This window comes from Ipomoea triloba, chromosome 13 (assembly GCF_003576645.1).
Source record: "Ipomoea triloba cultivar NCNSP0323 chromosome 13, ASM357664v1".
NCBI classification, from domain to species: Eukaryota; Viridiplantae; Streptophyta; class Magnoliopsida; order Solanales; family Convolvulaceae; genus Ipomoea; species Ipomoea triloba.
This window is the reverse complement of record NC_044928.1, coordinates 22,334,099-22,353,683: the sequence shown is the minus strand read 5'-3', so window position 1 is coordinate 22,353,683 and position 19,585 is coordinate 22,334,099. Positions and strand designations below refer to the sequence as shown.

Below are 19,585 nucleotides of genomic sequence, written 5' to 3'. Positions count from 1 at the left end.
TTTTTTAAATTAAAGTATATAAGCAACGGAGAGTCTTCCTTAACAAGCTTCCGACTCTCTCGCTCCACTCACTACACTCCCGCTGCACTCCGACCAAGCAAGCAACACTCTCAAGCAAAAGCAAAAGACAGACGATTCACACCAGAACTCAAGAACATCAGCACAGATACGCATTGATCAACAACAAATACACATCTTCATCGACTATTCAAGAACACACGGAATTAAAAGGTAAAAATTTAACAAACATTGTTGATCAACGACATTGTGCAAAATAAAAAAACATAATGTTTGTATATATATCACATATGCATTTGCATTCGCATTCTAGCATGAACATTTACTGATTCTCAATATTATATCATTTTATCATCCACATTGTTGATTTTCAAGTTGATTCCAAGTTTCCATTCCGACATTGTTGATTCCAAGTTTCCAATATTCTTGGTGATTGATAACAATGAGAATTATATTCTGTGTATTATTGTTATTGAGTTTGTGTATTCGCGTTAATGTCTTTGTGTATTCTTCTTACTGACTCTGTGTGTTCTATCATTTTATCCACATTGTTGAATTTGGGTTATTGAAACTAGGGTTTATATTCTGTGTATTATTGTTATTGAGTTTGTGTATTCGCGTTAATGTCTTTGTGTATTCTTCTTACTGACTCTGTGTGTTCTATCATTTTATCCACATTGTTGAATTTGGGTTATTGAAACTAGGGTTTATATTCTGTGTATTATTGTTATTGAGTTTGTGTATTCGCGTTAATGTCTTTGTGTATTCTTCTTACTGACTCTGTGTGTTCTATCATTTTATCCACATTGTTGAATTTGGGTTATTGAAACTAGGGTTTATATTCTGTGTATTATTGTTATTGAGTTTGTGTATTCTTGTTAATGTGTTTGTGTATTCTTCTTACTGACTCTGTTTATTCTAGCATTTTATCCACATTGTTGTGTTGAGGTTATTGATATTAGGGCTTAGATTCTGTGTATTGGTGTTAAAGACTTTGTGTATTGTAGCATGTCATTCTGTGTATTCTAGCATGTTAATTCTGTCTTTTCTATTATGTGACAGCAATGTCAAGTTCTGATAAAAGCGATCAAGTCCTGGCAACTGCCTTGGAAAGAAGAAAGAGAAAGAGAGGGAGTGCAGCTACGTCAAAAGCACAAACAGAATCCAGGCAAAAAAAATAGAGAAAGAACCCTGCAACAAAACAAACAAAGAAGGGGAAGGAAGTAGTAGAAGACAACCCAAAACCAAAGAAATACTTTACTGTTCGAACAACTCCCAAGCAGTTGTTCAGCCTTGTCAGTAGTTTAACCGAGGATCAGCATCAAGCTGTAAAGGATATAGGATTTGGACCACTACTGGACATCAAGGTGACTCACTGTGATGGTGTGCTAGTCAAGCACATATTAAAGAAGATGGACATAGAAAGATGCTCCATTGAAATTGGAGATGGTGAAGATGAGCTGTGTTTGTCGGAGGATGATGTACAATCTACACTTGGACTCACGCGTGGCAAAATCCCTGTCGTCGAGGGCACATCCAGTAATGAGACTGAAGGATTCAATGCTTTGGTCAGGGATTGGAGACTGAGATGGGGGGTAGAGAAGGGAACCCCAACAACCACTGAAATGCTAAACAAGATTGTCGAGAGACAAGACAGTGGTGACATGTTCAAGCGTGACTTTGTCATCTTCGTGGTTACAACACTGATAAGGGGCTACAAGAACACCTTCTGCAATTACAGGATTCTATACTCACTGCAAGATGTGAGTAAAATCAAAGAACTAAATTGGTGTGCTTACACCATAAAGAGCCTGCTAGACACTGTAGAGGCCTGGAAATCAAACCATGATTCCTCATACAGTGGCCCTGCAACTTTCATGATGGTATACAATACTTACTTATTCTTATAATTCTATAAATTATTGAATAAAATGCCTTGAGTTTGTGTATTCTATGTGTACTCTGTTGAAGGTTTCTGTTTATCCATGTCCACACATTTGTATTGTAGTTATTCATTATGTGTATTCACTTATATATCTCTGTGCATAGTCCTAAATACTAAACCATAAGTCATATATCATAACCACTAAATGTTTGTTCTAATCTTTGTTTGTTTTTTTTTAAATTCTTTGAAGCTTTCTTACCTTGATCGAGTCTAGATCAGAGGTCTTGTCCTCACACAAAACCCTCCAACCATTAGAGAATGGACAACAAAAGACCTTAAAGCAACGCTTAAAATGCATAGGAAGACAGGGAAGTATGGTAGAGGAAAAGTGATTGACAGAAGGCTAATGCTTGAGGAGGAAGTGACTCATAAACCAATTGAGTCTGAAGCTGTGCAGAGAGTTACTGACTCCCTGAAAAAAATGAGTTCTAGCATTGCAGAGTTTGGAGAAGTCATGGCTGGAATTGGAACCAACAATTCAGCGGCTGAGATCATAAAGAACACTTTTGTCAACTTCTCCCACACAGTCAATCCAACACCAAGTCCAAATCCAAGCCCACCGGTCCCACCCGAGAGCTTGCTAAAGGATGATGATGTCTTCAATGAGCCAAGCTTCTTAGAGGCAGTTGCTGAACTTGAAGCTGCATTCTATGCAACAATGAGGAACATCTCTCCTGAAATCCATGCACCTTCTTTCCAGCTGTTAACTCCGACACCATCACCACCACATTATGAGGATCAACAACCAGCAACAACATCACCAGCAACACCAGCAGCAGCAGCACCAGAAACAACAGCACAACCAGCAGCAGCACCACCACCACCAACAGCACCAGTAGCAGCAGCACCAGCAACAATAGCACCACCACATGTAGCAGCAACAACACCACCAACAGCAACCCCATCCCCAAGAAGGCGATCACAAAGAGTAAAATCAACCCAGCCTACACTGGAGAAAACCCCACCACCAACAACACAAAGAGAAGCAATGACGTCTCCAAGATCTCCCGAGATAGCAACCATTTTGGAAACATTGGTTGAAAATATTTCTAGAGTGCCTACAGAGCAACAAGTAGCCCCATCTACTTCAATACCATCTGCTTCAACACCAAAAACACCAGCAGAACTTGAATTTGAAAGGTACACCTATGCTTATAGCACTTTATAATTTACTAATACTTGTGCTTATATTCTGTGTATCTTGTTGAGTGAGTCTGTGTATTCTAACATTTCATTCTGTGTATTCTGTATATTAAAATTTTTATTCTGTAATTCACTTAGACTATATATTCTGTGTATTACATGGTAGTATTTTGTGTATTACATGCTATCATTCTGTGTATTGACTATTATATTTCTGTGTATACACAGCATCCTTGCAGAGTCTGAAGAGGAAGTTGAAGATGTCCACACAAAGAAAAGACCACAAAGAAAGTTAAAACAACTTCCTCTGGCCTTACGCTCACCATATTGGGCACAAAACAGGACAAAGCTGACAAACATTTCAGCTAAACAAAAAATCTTTTCAGACTATGCATTCTTGTCTTGTGATGGTCAATATTCAATGAAGTAAGTTCCATTTTGATAACTTTTACTAGACATACATCATATTACTTAACATGTTATTTCCTTATGATTAATCTATATTTTACTTCGTGTAGTGATATGCTCTACATAGGGAACAATTTGGTTGCTAACCGGGAGGATTTCATGTCATTGGCATCCGGTTATGTATCTACCAACATCGTGCAAATTTGGTGCCAACTGATGAGTTTAATGGACAAGAGAAGATCAATTGACAAGCCAAAAAGGGTTTTCTTCTCAGAAATTGCTTTTGTAAGTAAACATTTTACTCTAAACTTTTTTTTTTCTTTCCTTTATTCATACCAATGCATTGTATAACAAGAAAAAAAAAACAAATTTTTGCAGATGACGTTGGAAAGTGCAACAAATTTGCATAGTAAAAGTGCTGCCTCAAAGGCAATTTTGAAAGAATTCTGCGGAGCAATTGATCACCAACTCGAGTCGATTTCTCTTGATCTCAGTGATGCAAGTCTTGTAAGTACAAAATAACTATACCTTAATTATTTAAATTCTGTATATTATTCATTTGAATTGTCCATATAACACAAACTGATTTATTTTTTCTGACTACTCTTAACAGGTATTCTTTAGTATCCTCAGGCACCAACATTTCTACCTGTTGTGCTTTAATTTTTTGACATCCAGACTTCAAATAATTGACAACAGGCCTGTTCCTGAAGGAATTAAAGCAGTAGACAAGTATGAAGGTTGCCCGGAGAAACTAGTAAGAAATCTTATCTCTATTAAATTTTGTGTATCCTACTGAGTGAGTCTGTGTATTCTAACATTTCATTCTGTGTATTCTGTATATTACAAAGTATATTCTGTATAGGACTTAGACTACATATTCTGTGTATTACATGCTGTGATTCTGTGTATTCTGTCATACTAATTACACACAACTATATCGGTATTCTACAGTTAATTGCCTTCACCAAGTATCTCGCAACAAAGAAGATTGCACTTGCAAAGAAGATGAAACAAATGAGAGTGCAATACGTGCAGATGCCTTGGCAAAACGAAGAAAATGCTGTAGACTGTGCCATATACTCGATGAGGCATATGCAGACTTACACAGGCACATCAATAGAAGACTGGAATGCAGGACTCACTGGAGGCCCTGAAGATGTGAGTATAAAACTATTCTTTCAACTTTCTTCCATATTAAAATATTTAACAATTCATTTCTAATTAATTTTGCATTTTATTTTTTCAGAATACATTCCTCACATCACTGAGAGCTAAATATGCCGCAACAATACTCATGTCAGAATGGAATACCCTTCTATCAGAGGTGACAAATGCAGCCAAAGAACTCTACAAACAATCAAAGTGACCGTGTTTGTAAAGATGTTGAATCCTGTAAACTGAAATTGAAACAAGTATCTGATATGTGTTCTTTATTTCGGAAACTACTCTAACTCTGAAATGAAAAAAAAAAAAGCTTTTTGTCACATCTTATATTATAGGGTGCCATATCTATTAAGTTTATTCTGTTGATTACAAAATTTATTCCAAGAATGACTTCAATTATATATTATGTGTATTACGCGGTAACATTATGTGTATTACATGTTGTCCTTCTGTGTATTCAGTTAATGGTAACCCATACATCTAAGACTAAACCTTAACCCCTAAAACCATAACACATAGTAATATTCTGTGTATTACATAGTAATATTCTGTGTATTATTGACTTCAACTCTGTGTATTCAACAATATATCTGTATACATAGTAATGGGTGCTAAACCATAAACCCTAATGCTAAACCCTGGCTTCCACCTCTGTCTTCTAACTCTAAAAACATATTACAGAGTGCACTTCATATTCTGTATATTCGGCAGTAGTGTTCTGTGTATTACATAGTATCACTCTGTGTATTACAGAGTGCAGTACTTCTAACTCTAAAAACATATTACAGAGTGCACTTCATATTCTGTGTATTCGGCAGTAGTGTTCTGTGTATTACATAGTATCACTCTGTGTATTACAGAGTGCAATGTAAAGAAATAACACCAAATGGTTTCTGTTGTTTTGGTAAATACTTCTGTGTATCTTGCGGAAACAGTCTGTGTATTACTTGTAATAGTTTTGTGTATAAAAAGTACAACTGCATGACTTGAAAAAACAAAACTAACAAACATTAAGACACACTCTAATTGTCCTCTTGATTTGAATTTGACCTAACATGACAAAAAGTTGAACCTCCAGACATTGGATGCACCAGGTATCCATTACCAGCAATATTAGAAATATCATCTTCAACTTGAGACTGCCCCACCGATTTTGTTTTAGATGCAGCTATATGAGCAAGCTGCTTTCGACCCCTTGCTTTCTTGTATTTCTTTTCAATCACACTAGTCACCCTCCTATTGCGTACCCCTTTCAACCGCCTGTTTGATGGATCCTTTATAACACCGCTCGACGATTCCACATCACAATCTTCACCTTCGAAGAAAATAGGGCCATACTCATGTTCAACTTTTCTCTTGGCATCTAACACTGCTTGCTCAAAAATTTTGCGTGCTTCGCTGTTTTCTTGGCAATAAACAACCAACTTCTGAAATTTCCTAGTGATCTCTAAAGTCCAAACAGAAGAGGGAACATTAAAGCACTGAGATGGGGGGGATAATACCAGCATTCTCGTCTTCCAAAACTCTTTTAGTCCATCTCTTCAGAATATATTTATTTGGAATTTCAGACACACAATGCACGTTTAAAATGCGTAAACAGTGACAGCATAAGATCCCGGTTTCAGTGAACAGCTTGCAACTGCACCAAATATCTAACTCTCTAACGTTAAAAATCACTTCATGCCTAATAATATCAACCTCCGGCCTCCAGACGTGATACTTATACACACCACCTTCAAATTGAACACACTCTTGATAGCATGATGCCCCTTTCAAAAACTGCTCTTCGAACAAGTAATATATCTCAATCGTATAAATATCCCTAGCGTGTGAAAGAATCTTAATGTGATCCATAGCCATTGTAGGTACACCTTGGGAACACCGGACATCTTCCCCGTTCTCTCTACTCCTCCACTCCGAAACAACACCAACAAAGGAGCTATAGAAATCACATAGCCCAACAGTCTTGGATAACCTTCTAGAAATAGAGTGATTTGTGGTTTCACTCCTTTGTGAAGATAAAATACCACCAGAAAAATAATCTTTGTTAAATGCAGGGCACCATTTTTCTCTACATTCATACAGCTTTTCAATCCAAGAATTATTATGGCATTTGTATGTTGTGACCATCCTGGAATACCATAACATATATATTAACTACACCTATTCATATAATATAATGCATACACAGACTCTCATATACAAATACACAGGATCATTCAATTGAATACACAGAATATAAGGGGAGTATTATCAGATATGAAGGCATGGGAATGAAAGCACAGAATCAATAGAATAAACATACTCTAACACTACAATACTCAGAATATATCAAGAGAATACACATAATCTGGGTGAGAATTGCCAACTCTGTATACTAATGCAAGCAATTGGGAAAAATATAATACACATAATACTATAACTAAATAAACATAAATACCATCACCAATACACAAAATTTTTAATGAAAAGCATACCTTGTCCAATAAAGCTCAAACTCTGCCTCCGTATCTGTATGTTTCAACAGACAATTGAATATGTCTAGAAAATCTTTTTGATTTCTTAGTCCCTTGATGTGCTTCTTTGAATTCTCACCGATATGCCATATACATAGGCGATGTCTTGAGGTTGGAAAAACTTGGGAAATAGCAGCAGCCATGGCAGCGCATTGATCAGTCATTATACTTTGGGGACTTTTCCCATTCATTGATCTTAAAAATGACCTAAACAACCATACAAACGACTCAATCCTCTCGTTCAACAAAAAACCACATCCAAACATTACGTTCATACAGTGATGGTTCAGACCAACGAATGGACCACAAATCATATCATATTTGTTAGTACGATACGTCGTATCGTGAACTAACAAATCTCCAAACAATTCATAGTCTCGCATCATTTTCCCATCTCTCCAAAAAAAGCTGCACAACCTTGACTCATCATCCACTTCGAAATCAAAGTAAAAATCCTTTTCACTTGACTGCCTTTGTCTAAATATTTCAATTAATGTGTTTGAGTCGGTTCCATCCAAATTGTTCAATACATCAGTGCACAGTGAGTTATATGCATCCCTGCTTGTAAAACCAACGAGTGGTGACCCCCCTGATTGTGTTTTAAGAAACCGTAAACCATCAGCCACACAAGCGCCGCTCTTCTTCAAATCCTTTAGGTAGGAAAGATGATTTCTAGACACTGATCTATGTGACCGTAGAAGATAACTCTTGGTCGTTGGAACAAACTCATGATTATGAAGCTTCTGGTGCTTTGTCACAGTCCACATCCCATTCCCATCTAAATCAAATTGAACAGATGCACGACAACCTGTCCGTACATCAACTTTTAAATAACTTCCATTTCTTAAAACCCTTTTAAACCCAGACTTTGAACAATTAAACTCCTTCATCTTCAATTGTTTTGTACCAGCACTATATCTTTGCTTACCCCTCCTCATACTAAAACCTAGCCTGAAAGCATAATCATTATAAACCTCATATGCTTCCTCAATAGAACTCACTGACACCCCTAACAAGTCCTGAACAGCTGCAAAAACACAGTGTTTAAGTACCCCTACAGTCAATACACAGAATACATGCCTACAATATACATAGTGTATAACTAGAATACACAGAATATTGAAAACCCAAAATACAAAACACACATCACCTTGTGTTTACATTACAGCTAACATGAATACACAAACACTCTGACCACAATACACATATTGAGTTCAAAGAATATTCACAAAAACACACAAAAATCAACCAGACTGACATTCGATAAACAAAACACAATACACCCTCTGTTTTTACATACAACTACAATGAATACACAGAAACATTGCCTGAAACACTCACAATTCATTAAAAGAATACACATAATATCCACACAAATACAGAAAACTCATCTTCTACCCTTCCAATCGCATAGTTGTATCATAAAACAATCCTAAAACCAGTATCAAATAATCAAAACACACGAATCAAAGCATGCGAATTCAATGATTTTCATAAACACAAACAAAATCACAAAATCAAACATAAAAAACCTGGATTACGATCGCCTGAAATAGCCAATCCAACCGGATCATCGCCTGAAATAGCCAATCCAACCGCATCATCGAGTTCTTCAGTCGCAACCACCTCCTGTTGCGAATTGACGCCTTCCATATCCTACGACTGTATATTTGTTATTCGTGAGTTCACAGATCGGAGAAGAAGATCGCCATAACCGCCAAAACACAAACAATTCAAATTCACTGCTTTTATATATATATATATATATATTAGGAAGTTAACGGAGGAAACGGACGTGAATCCCAAAATAACGCCCACTTACTGCCTAATGGACAAAAAGACGTCGTTTTGATTCCTGGTGCACAATGCTACGTCCACCACGGTGCATGTTATAATTTGCGGGGCATGGGACCGCATAGCCTCTTTTATTGGAAAGGTTTGGCTTGACCCAAGAAGTATTCTTCATGGATCATAAATAAAAAGTATATTATTTGAGTCTTAAAAATACATTATTTTGTATATTATCACATGATGTACATTTAGTACACAAATAATGTACTTTTAATATATTAAAAATGTACCTTGTATTCAGAAATATACTTTTAGTACTCAAATAATGTACTTTTGATGTATTAAAAATGTACTTTTTTATGATCCACACAGCACTGTGTGGATCATGATTCACATAAAAATTTGCCAAACAAAATAAAGGTATTGGTGGACTAGAGGAAGGAAAGTCATGGTGGCCCGAGTATAAGTAGAACAACTGTTATACTTCGTACCATGGATCAGGATCTACTTTGCATTGTAGATTCTAGGGCAATAATTGTGTCTTTAGTTAATATATTGTGTGTTTTTAGTTAATAAATTATATGTTTGTAAATAAATTGAATGCACATAATTTATTAACTATAGATAGGTAATATTTTAACTACATACTATGTGTTAACTGCATGTACATAATTTGTTAACTTCATATTACGTGCATGCAGTTAACATATTATGTGCCTTAAATTTATTTATAGACACATAATATGTTAACTGCAAACACAAAATTAAATTTGATTATCATTTTGGACTAGCGTCTACAATACAAAGTGAACCCTAGTCCATAGTACAATTTGCCCAATCGTTATATCGTGGATCCTGGTCCAATATACAGAATTTGACTTCATAAGGTGCAAAATTCATGTTCATAATGAACAAAATTATATAGTCGAGAACACATAAACACTTAGCATAATACATATACACATTATGAAATTGAAATTCATAATGTACACAATTATATAGATGAATTTATGTTATGAATTTATGTGTCTTCATCTATATATTTTTTTTTCTCAAAAAATATAGATGAAGACACATAAATTCATAACATAATACACATGCTCTATATGTACTTATTTTTAAAATATTGTGTTTATGTGTATGTGTCTTATGTTAAGTGTTTATGTGTTTTCATGCTTTCAGCTATATAATTTATGCATTATAATCATGAATCTTGTACGAGCCTGGTCCACGATATAAATTGCCTAATTTGCCTGGGAAGGAAGTCTTGGTGGGCTAGAGGTAGAGGAATCATGATGGCCCAAGTATGAGAAGGAGTCTTGCCGTCTTGGTGGGCTAGAGGCGGAGGAGTAATGGTGGCCCAAGTATGGGAAGAGGTGGGCTATGGGCGAAAGAGACATGTTGGGCACTTGTTCCAAAGAGCAATCATTATTGCATGGACCATGGTCCACACAGCTGTGTGGACCATAAACAAAAAGTACATTATTTATGTACTGTAGGTACATTATTTTAGGGTACATTATTTTTGTACTGAAGATACATTATTTGATATATACTATCAAATAATGTACCTACAGTATAAAAATAATGTACCTTCAGTAAAAAAATAATGTACTTTTTATTTTTGGTCCACACAGCTGTGTGGACTATGGTCCATGCAATAATTTGCCCCCAAAGAGGTGGTAAGGAAGACAAATTATTAGTTAAAAGTGTCAAATAGGTCACTAAATTTATCATTTTTGTGTAATTGGATCATTGAAGTTAAAAGTTGTGCAATTCAATCATCAAACATGTAAAATATGTGCAATTAGAATATTTTTCTAATTTCTTTTAATTCAATTTGAGTTTAAAAACATTATAATATTGACTCACAATTAGTATGGTAGAGAAAAATGCAACTCTTAATACATACATGTAAGCAATATAATCGGATTTTACCAAATTTTTTTTTTTTTTAAATGTTCCAATTGCACATATTTTGCTTGTTTGATGGTTCTATTGCACACTTTAAGTTCAGTGACCCAATTGCATAAAAGCAAGAAGTTCAATAGTCTATTTGACACTTTTTCTCAAATTATTATTGCGTGGACCACGGTTCAAAAACACATAAAGTACGTTATTCTAACTTATAAAATACTATTCTAACACATAAAGTACATTATTCTAACTCATAAAATACATTATCTTACCTTAAAAGTTTCATTATTCTAACACATAAAGTACATTATTTAACTTATATATCTTACCCAATAAATTTTATTATTCTAACACATAAAGTATATTATTCTAACTCATAAAATACGTTATTTTACCCCAAAATGTTCATTTTTTCTAATACGCGCGTGGAACAATGATTTTTTTAACATCATAATGACGTTGTTTTGAACCATGGTCCACAGAATAATTTGCCAAGGAAGGCATGTCAGTTTAAGGAGATAGTAAGGAAGGCATGGTGGCTCAAGGAGATGGTAAGATAGGCATGGCGGCCCAAGAAGGTGGTAAGGCAGTCGTTATACCGTGGACCGCGGTCCACAATGCATTGTGGACCAAGGTCGCAAAACGACGTCGTTTTAATAAGTGGAGAAACGACTCCCATAAATCTCCGTAACTGATACTACAGTTCATCTCAAATGATACTACAGTTGTGTTGGACTGATACTGCAGTTGTGTTGAACTGATATTGCAGTTGTGTTGAAAGGGAACTGCAATTGCGCGGAACGGAGGCCGTTTCATCCATCTGGAACTATAGTTTGTTGAACTGATACTGCAGTTGTGTTGAGGCCATTTCATCAGTTTGGAACTGCAATTGTGTTGAATTGATACTGCAGTTGTGTTGAAAGGGAACTGCAGTAGCGCGAAACGGAGGTCGTTTCATTCGTCTGTTTTCATTAATCAAAACGACGTCGTTTTGTCACTTGAACCACAGGACCGTAAAATTTGCGGTGGTAAAGAAGGCACAACAGCCAAAGGAGGTGATAAGGAAGTATGGCAGCCTAAGGCAATTGGAGGGGAGGGGAGGCAGGGACGGATCCAGAAACATCTTCCAGTGAGGGCGAAATATAAAAAATAAAGAGATGATTAAAAAAAAAAACACTTTAAAAATATAATGATAAATATTGTTGGATATATGCGAAAAATAAAACACATCAAAACTTTATAAAAATATTCATAACAAAATATGAAACATAATTAATTTGATAAAATAATTCAAATAGAAAACACATTATAAATTACATATCTTATTATTAATATAAAAAATTATATATATATATGAGAATTGAACCCCTACCCTTTTTTAACACAACCACACATTTATCAACTAATCAAGCTAACATCTTATTTACATTTATCTATTTTTTTTAAAAAAAGTCATAAAAGAAACACCATAACAAAACTACCTGCTGACAGGATTCAAATACACGCCCTTACATATAGAGACACACGAACTTGCCACCTTATCTAGCCAATCCTATGTTTACGATATTTGTTTTTTTATATTTATATCTAAAATATGTACTCTATATATATATATATATATATATAGGATCGCGTTCAAATGCGTACTGGCCGCCAGGAGAGAAATGCGGACGAATCACAGCGCGCCGCGTGTCCGGAATGTAGTTGCACTTAACGTTATAACTAGATGCACGTCATGTTATAACTAGGTGCACATAGGTGCACCCAGGTGCATAAATGTTAACAAGGTAAATTACTTGCACCTGCAAGTGAAAATAGGTGCACACGTGCAAATAAAATGTATTACAAGTGCAAGTAAATTGTACAATGAGCATCAATACTAAGTGCACCTAATGTTATAACTAGGTGCACCTAATGCTATAACTAGGTGCACATAGGTTGCAACCAGGTGCATGAATGTTAACAAAGTAAATTATTTGCACAAGTGCAAGTAAAATGTATTGCAGATATAAGTAAAATGTATTATAGGTGTAAGTGAATTGTACAGTGAGCATCAATACTAAGTACACCTAATGTTATAACTAGGTGCACCTAATGTTATAACTAGGTGCAACCTATGTTATAATTAGGTGCACCTAGGTTGCACCCAGGTGCATGAACATTAACAAGGTAAATTACTTGCATTTGTAAGTGAAAGTATTTGCGAAAATATGTGCATGAATATTAATAAGGTAAATTACTTGTACTTGTAAGTGAAAATATGTGCGAAAATAGGTGCACTTGTAAGTGAAACTAGGTGCACCAAAGTTCCAGTTATTTACGAAAATGCCACCGCATCATTTTTTTAAAATTGCATCTGATTCGTTGATCTGGACACGTGGACGGCTGTGGAACGTTCTCATTTCTTACCTGAGCGACAGTTCACATGGGAGTGCAACCCTATATATATATATATATATACAAATATACATACAACGCTATATTTGGGGTGGGGGTGGGGTGAGTGGGGCAGCTGTTCCGTCACAGTGGGGTGGGGAGGGAGGGTCAAGGAGACTTGTCGACCCAATTGTAGAGTTAAGAGTGATAATTTGGTGAGGGAAAAAAAAAGAAGAAAGAGAAATAGGGTTAAAATTTCATTAATAGCCTTGACTAATTAGAATTTTGGAAGAATACAATTAAACTTTGATTAGACCCATTAATGAAAGGATAAAAAAATACCACTTTATTAACCGTCAGAGACTAAACGTGACACTTATAATGTAGCTATGTAGCATGAAACAAAGAAATGGGAATTGGAAATACGAAATGGCAATTTCATTTGATTTATACTACGAGTATGTGATCTCATTTGATTAGTGATAAGATCTGTCAATTTAGAGTCTTGTCATAATTACAAAAACTGTTAAGGTGAGAAGGCCCCCGTGTACTATAACCAGCTTGATAATACCAAAAAATCCCCATTCCTCATAATGTTTGGATTTAACAATCATGAAACTTACATTGTTGTTATACAGAAGATTAAGTTAACATCATTATAGTGACATAAACCTGCAGGTAAAGGGATATTTGACAGCTTATCTGAGGCTAATCTTCATGGACCTGCTCACAGCAAACATCGAAGATTGTACTGCTCGGGAGTATATACTTGTGTCACATATTGCTCGTTTCTGAAATGATCCTCTCGATCTCTTCAAGAAGGCGCTCTTTTTCCTTCGACAGATCCTCGTTTTGCTTCTGCAGCTCTTCGATCTGCTTTATTTGTTCAGAATCTTTTCTGCATTGTTTAAATGAACTGTTTTTGTCAATAAACACAAGCTAAGGAATAATATCTAATAGCTCAGTTCAGATATGCATATTCCACATATTTTCTTCTTTCTTGTGTTTCGATATATGTTATCATACCTATTCATGAACGCCAAATTAAGTTTCAGGGAACGCACTTCCTTCTCAAGATTCTCGCATCGCTTCAACACAGATTGCATATCAGAAGGAACTGCAGGGGTTAAGTTTCTCTCTTTTGCTTCTGCCATTCTGCAACAATCAAAAGCTTCAATTTCTATCAATTATATCATGGTCCTATCTAGCTTAAAGTCTGTAAAGTTTTACTAGCAATAGCATATAAAATTTCTGTCATAAAAGAAAAATGAAGAAGAGTTTTAGAGCATAATTTCAAAGAAACAAAAAGGGAGATCAGACCCTCCAAGTTCTGGAATAATATATATATATATACATACTTTCTTGACCGCTCCACCCTACGCTTCTTCGTTGGATCTCCATTCTCCACTGCATATTTTATTCCGGTTATAAGTGAAGTATAGGAACGTACTAATAATACCGCGTAGATAAATAGAAAATACTATTTTACAATGTGCTCATGATGGTTTAATACCTGACTGAGATGATTTTACAGATCCATATCTAACTAAGCCTCCTTTCTGTAACAGATGAAAGGAAAATGGGATCATTTCTCACTAAAATACCATGAACTCTACATTTACTACAAGAATATAACAAGGTTTATAACTACCTTTTGATTATCTTTTGAGTTCTCATATGTGCGTTCTCTGATATCTGCAGTTCAAGAACAAATTAGCAGCATCAGTAAACACCATGGCAATTTATTCACTCAAGAATCCTAGATTATTCAGAAAGTTGTCCTTCTTTTTTAACAAAATCCTTTAAGTTATCGTGGTTACCTCTGGTTGATGAACCGTTTTCAGTGCTCCTTCCATTTTGTGCCTGATATGTGTTGCTGGAACCATCACATATGTCGAATCCTGTTGAAATTACGAGTGGAACGACTGAAGATTCGCTTTGAGATAGCTCTTGTGATGGTGCGCCAATTTGGATGAGGCTCGTGGGAGCCATGGCATCTTCTAACTTGGCATCTAACGAACCCCCCGCTGCTTGAAAAACTCTGGTTTCATTTACTTGAAAAAACGACGCATCTTGAAGTGCCTCATGCTTTTCATAAACGTGGCCTCCTAGCATATGATTCAAGCTCGAGTTACACAAGACCTCGTGAGCCCCATATATCCCCGCAGAGCTATCCTCTAAGGCTTCTATCGTAGTATGGCAATGACCACTCAATTTTTTGCGCTCTAGGGTACCCTTCAGCATGCTCACTACAGAAGAAATCTTATCTGCAGCATCCACGTTTTGAGCTTCGAAAGTAGACGAAGATGAATTGGAGGGCGACACGAAACTGCTTAGTTGGTTAGGCATTTCATATCTTGTTGGCAGGTCAGTGAATCCATTCGTGTTGCCAAATTCTTGTTTGAAGGTCTCGATACCACTTCCTGATTCAGTCTGCAAGTGTTCCACGCCTAATTGCGAGCTCTGCATGGCTGCATATCTCCTCCTGCAAAGACTAAATAATCAGCATATTTGAACATGAATTATTGTATCTATAACTTATAACCAGATACTATATGAATAATTAAGGTGATCTAAGAATGCCTCATCTTTCTCCTTCTGCACAAAACACAATATAATGTACCTTAACTCGGAGGACCGACTTCTTGTCATAGGTTGAGAACTATGGAACCATGCCTGTACCAAAACGCGATAAATTAGATTTTCTGTGCCATTGATTCGGTATATTATCGCAAGATATCTAGAAAATAAGACAAACCTTAGCCAAATAAAAGTTAGCAGCTTGCATTTCCTTTCCTGCTGTATTCCTGGTGAAGACAGAAATCTCGATAAATCACAGAAAACCATGTGTACTAGAATGGGGAAACATCCTAGTATTTGTGAATTTAAAGGGCTTATGGCCACTGTAACAGATCAAAACAAGCAGTTACCTTAGTGATTGTTGATTAAGACCGCTTGAAGGTTCATTAGCGGAGGAATTTGTTTGAGGGAGCAAAGCGTCCTCGCCTTTTCTTTTCTGAGTTCCAGCTTGCTGCTGGTTAGGGAGACCAGCTATTTCAGTAGAGATCCTACATTTAACATAAAAAGTCGATTGGAAAAGCCAAGAAAACACGATAAATATATGCTATTTCGATTACAGATCACCTATGCAAGCTAAGGAACATTCTCTGCAATGACAAAATTAGACAAGAAACAAAGCAAAGTTTCCAGGAGGCTTAATCAGAACAAGTGTGATATGATGCTCTTACAAATACTTAACTATGAGCTTCATTTTCCACCATGACTAACCTTCTAGATGCTTGTCTCGTTCGGTTAGCTGCCATTGTAGGACTACTTCCATTATTCTGAAACAAAAACATATCAGTGGAAAATTACGGAGAATGAAACTCACTAAAACAAGTATAAATTAAAAGGGGATGAGACGAGAAAAAGTGCTTGCCTCTCCACATGTAAGCCAGGTTTTAAACAGTTCCTCGCTATCTGTTCTGAATGACTGAGATAGATTCCTAAAGCTCAGCATGTCAATCGTTGGTGCAGGCATCGCAATCGAGTTCTCCATCATAGTTCTTATGAACAATTCTTCACTTGTATTTCTATACAACTCTGAGAATCCTCTCCCCTCCATTTTCATTTATTGGCTCAACCTAGCTCCTTAATGAACTCAGATCTTCTAAGTAGAACAAACAAAAAGGCCCTTTTTCTACAGAGGGCAAATTGACATAACTTATAACAAAATCAAGAAACTGAATCCACTCCACCACTGTTACCAGGCAAAAGGCAAAGCAACTTATGAGTGGAATCTAAAAAGCTGATTTGACTTTCTGATATAACCAACCAAGATTTGGAGTTCAGAACTCCCAAATTAAAGAATGAATCCCAGAAATCTCAGTGATAGAATTGAATGAACAATCAAGAATTCAAGATAATTATGAGAAACCTGTATTTCTAAGCACTAAAAACACCAGAACCATGGGTGCATAACAGGTAAGGCTTATTTAGAATGTCAAGTCCTGCAGTGGAATTCAGGAAAACTTTCAATTCTGACAATAAAATATGATGCTGAAAACGAAAGAATTCTTATAAAACAGATTTATCAAACGTCTCCTTCAAGTCTATACATCTTTTCTCGGTTTGAATATTTGACAAACATATGGTGGACGTAATAAAAAAAATAAAAAAAAAAAATAAACTGATTGGCATCAATAATATTCCAAATTTCCAATTGGTTTAGATTCCAATCAACATCTATTTGTCTCCTTCATGGTGTGAAAACGAAATTTGGGTGTGGTAACTTCTACCTTTTTATGAGTGAATTTTAGTGGAAATTTACAAATTCCATTATTTCCATATATGTTTAGAATTATTAACTCTAATTTTTGCTCATGCATGAAATTTTGTATGAAATATGCAAAGTAGGATAAAACTGTTCCATCAATACATTATACATGAGAATGTTATGTGCATATAAATTTTTGCATGGGAATCTATAGATATTTATGTGCTTTAATTTAATTTAATTTTATTTTTAAAGAACCAATTTATTGCAAACACAATGGGAAAAATGCATATGGAAAATTATGAAGCTAGGTGCCCCCTTTATACAAGTCAAACATTTGAACTCAAATCTTACTGCCACTACGACTTCTAAATTTCACCCTATAACCAATTGAACTGCTCATGCAAGCTATGCAATTTATATACTTTTCCAAGAATATTTCTTTGACATTAGACTATTCATTTATACCACAAATTATTGATATAAAGTTTATTTTTAATATACTAAAGGTTCATTTCTAGGTATTAAATAACTCAATATATTAAAAATGAACTTTCAGTATATTAAAAATAAGCATTAAACATTTATTTGTGATCAAAAGTCTACATGTAGGTCTTGGTCCATAGTATACTGCTTCTAATCTAATATGTGAGCATTTGAAATGTTCAAAATTTTAATTAAATATCCATAGAACACGCAATTCTCAAGAATACAACAAAAATGCACTTTTGCTTATTCTTAGATTTGACCCCCAAAAAAACCCGAAAGTATTATATCCACACAAGCACAAATTGAAAATCATTTTAATTAAGTCTTTAATTGCAAGTCAATTTAGATCGTTGCAATAACAAGTTTTACTTTTTAAGTATGTTACTAAAAATAACAAGTTAATTCGCTAAATCAACCAATTATATTTATCACATGTACTTTTGGTCCCTGTATTTATAAATCTTAGTTTATCTCATTTCAATTTGAGAAAAGAGTAAAACACATCCCTGAACTTTATACGAAAAATTAATTAGACGTCTAAACTTTTAAAAGTTACAATTAAATCTATCAACATGTTATTTCAGTGCATTGAAGTCCAAAAATCATATAGTAACCTCTAATAGCAGGTCATTATGCTTCTGGCGATGTTCTAGGAAAAACAAATCAACGACCAACAATCAGCGGTCTCCGATTGCCTTTGTCATTAAAAAAGGCGATTATCAGTTGCCTTCTTTGGGGAAGAAGGTGACTGACTGGCCACTAATTGTCAATTTTTGTCCTTAGAGCCAGTTGGAACATCACCAAAAACCTAATAACCTATTATTATAAATTATTACCCAGTTTTTGAGTTTCAATGTACTAAAATGGTATATTAATGGGCTTAATTGTAACTTTTAAAAGTTCAAGGTCTAATTAACTTTGTATAAAGTAGATGGGTGTATTTGATCATTTTTTCTTTACATTTTACAAGTCTAATCATTTGATTGTCAAACGAGTTATATAGTCTCTCAAATAGTCAAATCATTGAGACATCAAGCTTCAATTAATTGTATTTAAGATTTTATGAGGAAATTGAGAATGAATTAAAAGTTACAAATATACTCATAAAATGCTAAATATAAATGGAATTGAACTTTACGTCTCAATTAGTCGAGCGACTGAATTATTTACAACTCATTTAACCATTAAATGATTAAATTTGTAAAAATTAAAATAAATGAACTAGATTTATAACTCCAGACTAATTGAGAAACCAAAATATATGATCCAAACTTATCCTGAAAACAAACATATACAAAATGAATTACCTGCACAGAGTAAAACTCTGAGATTATTTATTAAAAATAAAAAATTAAAAGCCCTAGCCAGCTAATGACTAATTAATTAAGAAGGTATCAACTTCATATATATGTCATTAGCAGAGAAAAAAAAACGCAAAAAAACTTTTCAATCTAAGTTTTGAATATAAAAAGTAAATAAGACGGTTAGACGGCTAAGCATGTTGAGTGGAGTTGGTGATCACATCTTAAGTTGAATTAA

General features: G+C 35.1%; 3 protein-coding genes across 4 annotated transcripts; 1 reads left to right on the top strand and 2 right to left on the bottom strand.

Moving 5' to 3' along the window:
* The first annotated feature begins 4,010 nt into the window (after positions 1-4,010).
* LOC116001366 lies at positions 4,011-4,975 on the top strand. Its single transcript, XM_031241247.1, has 4 exons — positions 4,011-4,021; positions 4,193-4,271; positions 4,469-4,675; positions 4,764-4,975. The coding sequence occupies exons 1-4, from the start codon at positions 4,011-4,013 to the stop codon at positions 4,881-4,883; spliced, it is 417 nt and encodes a 138-aa protein (XP_031097107.1). The 3' UTR covers positions 4,884-4,975.
* A 317-nt stretch (positions 4,976-5,292) lies between these two features.
* On the bottom strand, positions 5,293-8,855 carry LOC116001365 (protein FAR1-RELATED SEQUENCE 5-like). Its single transcript, XM_031241246.1, has 6 exons — positions 8,730-8,855; positions 7,159-8,224; positions 6,184-6,812; positions 5,929-6,128; positions 5,754-5,820; positions 5,293-5,345 (listed from the first exon to the last, which is right to left on the bottom strand). The coding sequence occupies exons 1-6, from the start codon at positions 8,848-8,850 to the stop codon at positions 5,293-5,295; spliced, it is 2,136 nt and encodes a 711-aa protein (XP_031097106.1). The 5' UTR covers positions 8,851-8,855.
* Positions 8,856-13,898: 5,043 nt separating this feature from the next.
* On the bottom strand, positions 13,899-17,215 carry LOC116002998 (protein CYCLOPS-like). Of its 2 annotated transcripts, XR_004094584.1 has the most exons (12): positions 16,721-17,215; positions 16,570-16,625; positions 16,212-16,349; positions 16,040-16,088; positions 15,905-15,957; positions 15,102-15,766; positions 14,933-14,976; positions 14,795-14,840; positions 14,640-14,688; positions 14,308-14,436; positions 14,004-14,179; positions 13,899-13,968 (listed from the first exon to the last, which is right to left on the bottom strand). XR_004094584.1 is itself a non-coding variant. In XM_031243182.1 (11 exons), the coding sequence occupies exons 1-11, from the start codon at positions 16,910-16,912 to the stop codon at positions 14,056-14,058; spliced, it is 1,545 nt and encodes a 514-aa protein (XP_031099042.1). In that variant the 5' UTR covers positions 16,913-17,215; the 3' UTR covers positions 13,984-14,055. The 2 variants fall into 2 exon arrangements, 1 of the variants encoding a protein (XP_031099042.1); XM_031243182.1 differs by lacking the exon at positions 13,899-13,968 and having other exon boundaries at positions 13,984-14,179.
* Positions 17,216-19,585: the final 2,370 nt, after the last annotated feature.

What these genes read in the sequence shown, in the direction of transcription:
- LOC116001366 (XM_031241247.1), top strand. An exon ending in AAGGTTGCCCGGAGAAACTA is followed by an intron (nt 4,272 to 4,468) that starts GTAAGAAATCTT and finishes GGTATTCTACAG; the next exon opens with TTAATTGCCTTCACCAAGTA. An exon ending in TCACTGGAGGCCCTGAAGAT is followed by an intron (nt 4,676 to 4,763) that starts GTGAGTATAAAA and finishes TTATTTTTTCAG; the next exon opens with AATACATTCCTCACATCACT.
- LOC116002998 (XM_031243182.1), bottom strand. Translation starts at nt 16,912, where the DNA reads ATGAAAATGGAGGGGAGAGGATTCTCAGAGTTGTATAGAAATACAAGT. An exon ending in AAACGGTTCATCAACCAGAG is followed by an intron (nt 14,977 to 15,101) that starts GTAACCACGATA and finishes CTTGAACTGCAG; the next exon opens with ATATCAGAGAACGCACATAT. An exon ending in TGTAAAATCATCTCAGTCAG is followed by an intron (nt 14,689 to 14,794) that starts GTATTAAACCAT and finishes TAAAATATGCAG; the next exon opens with TGGAGAATGGAGATCCAACG.
- LOC116001365 (XM_031241246.1), bottom strand. Translation starts at nt 8,850, where the DNA reads ATGGAAGGCGTCAATTCGCAACAGGAGGTGGTTGCGACTGAAGAACTC. An exon ending in TTCAGGCGATCGTAATCCAG is followed by an intron (nt 8,225 to 8,729) that starts GTTTTTTATGTT and finishes GTGTTTTTGCAG; the next exon opens with CTGTTCAGGACTTGTTAGGG. An exon ending in TTTGAGCTTTATTGGACAAG is followed by an intron (nt 6,813 to 7,158) that starts GTATGCTTTTCA and finishes ATGGTATTCCAG; the next exon opens with GATGGTCACAACATACAAAT.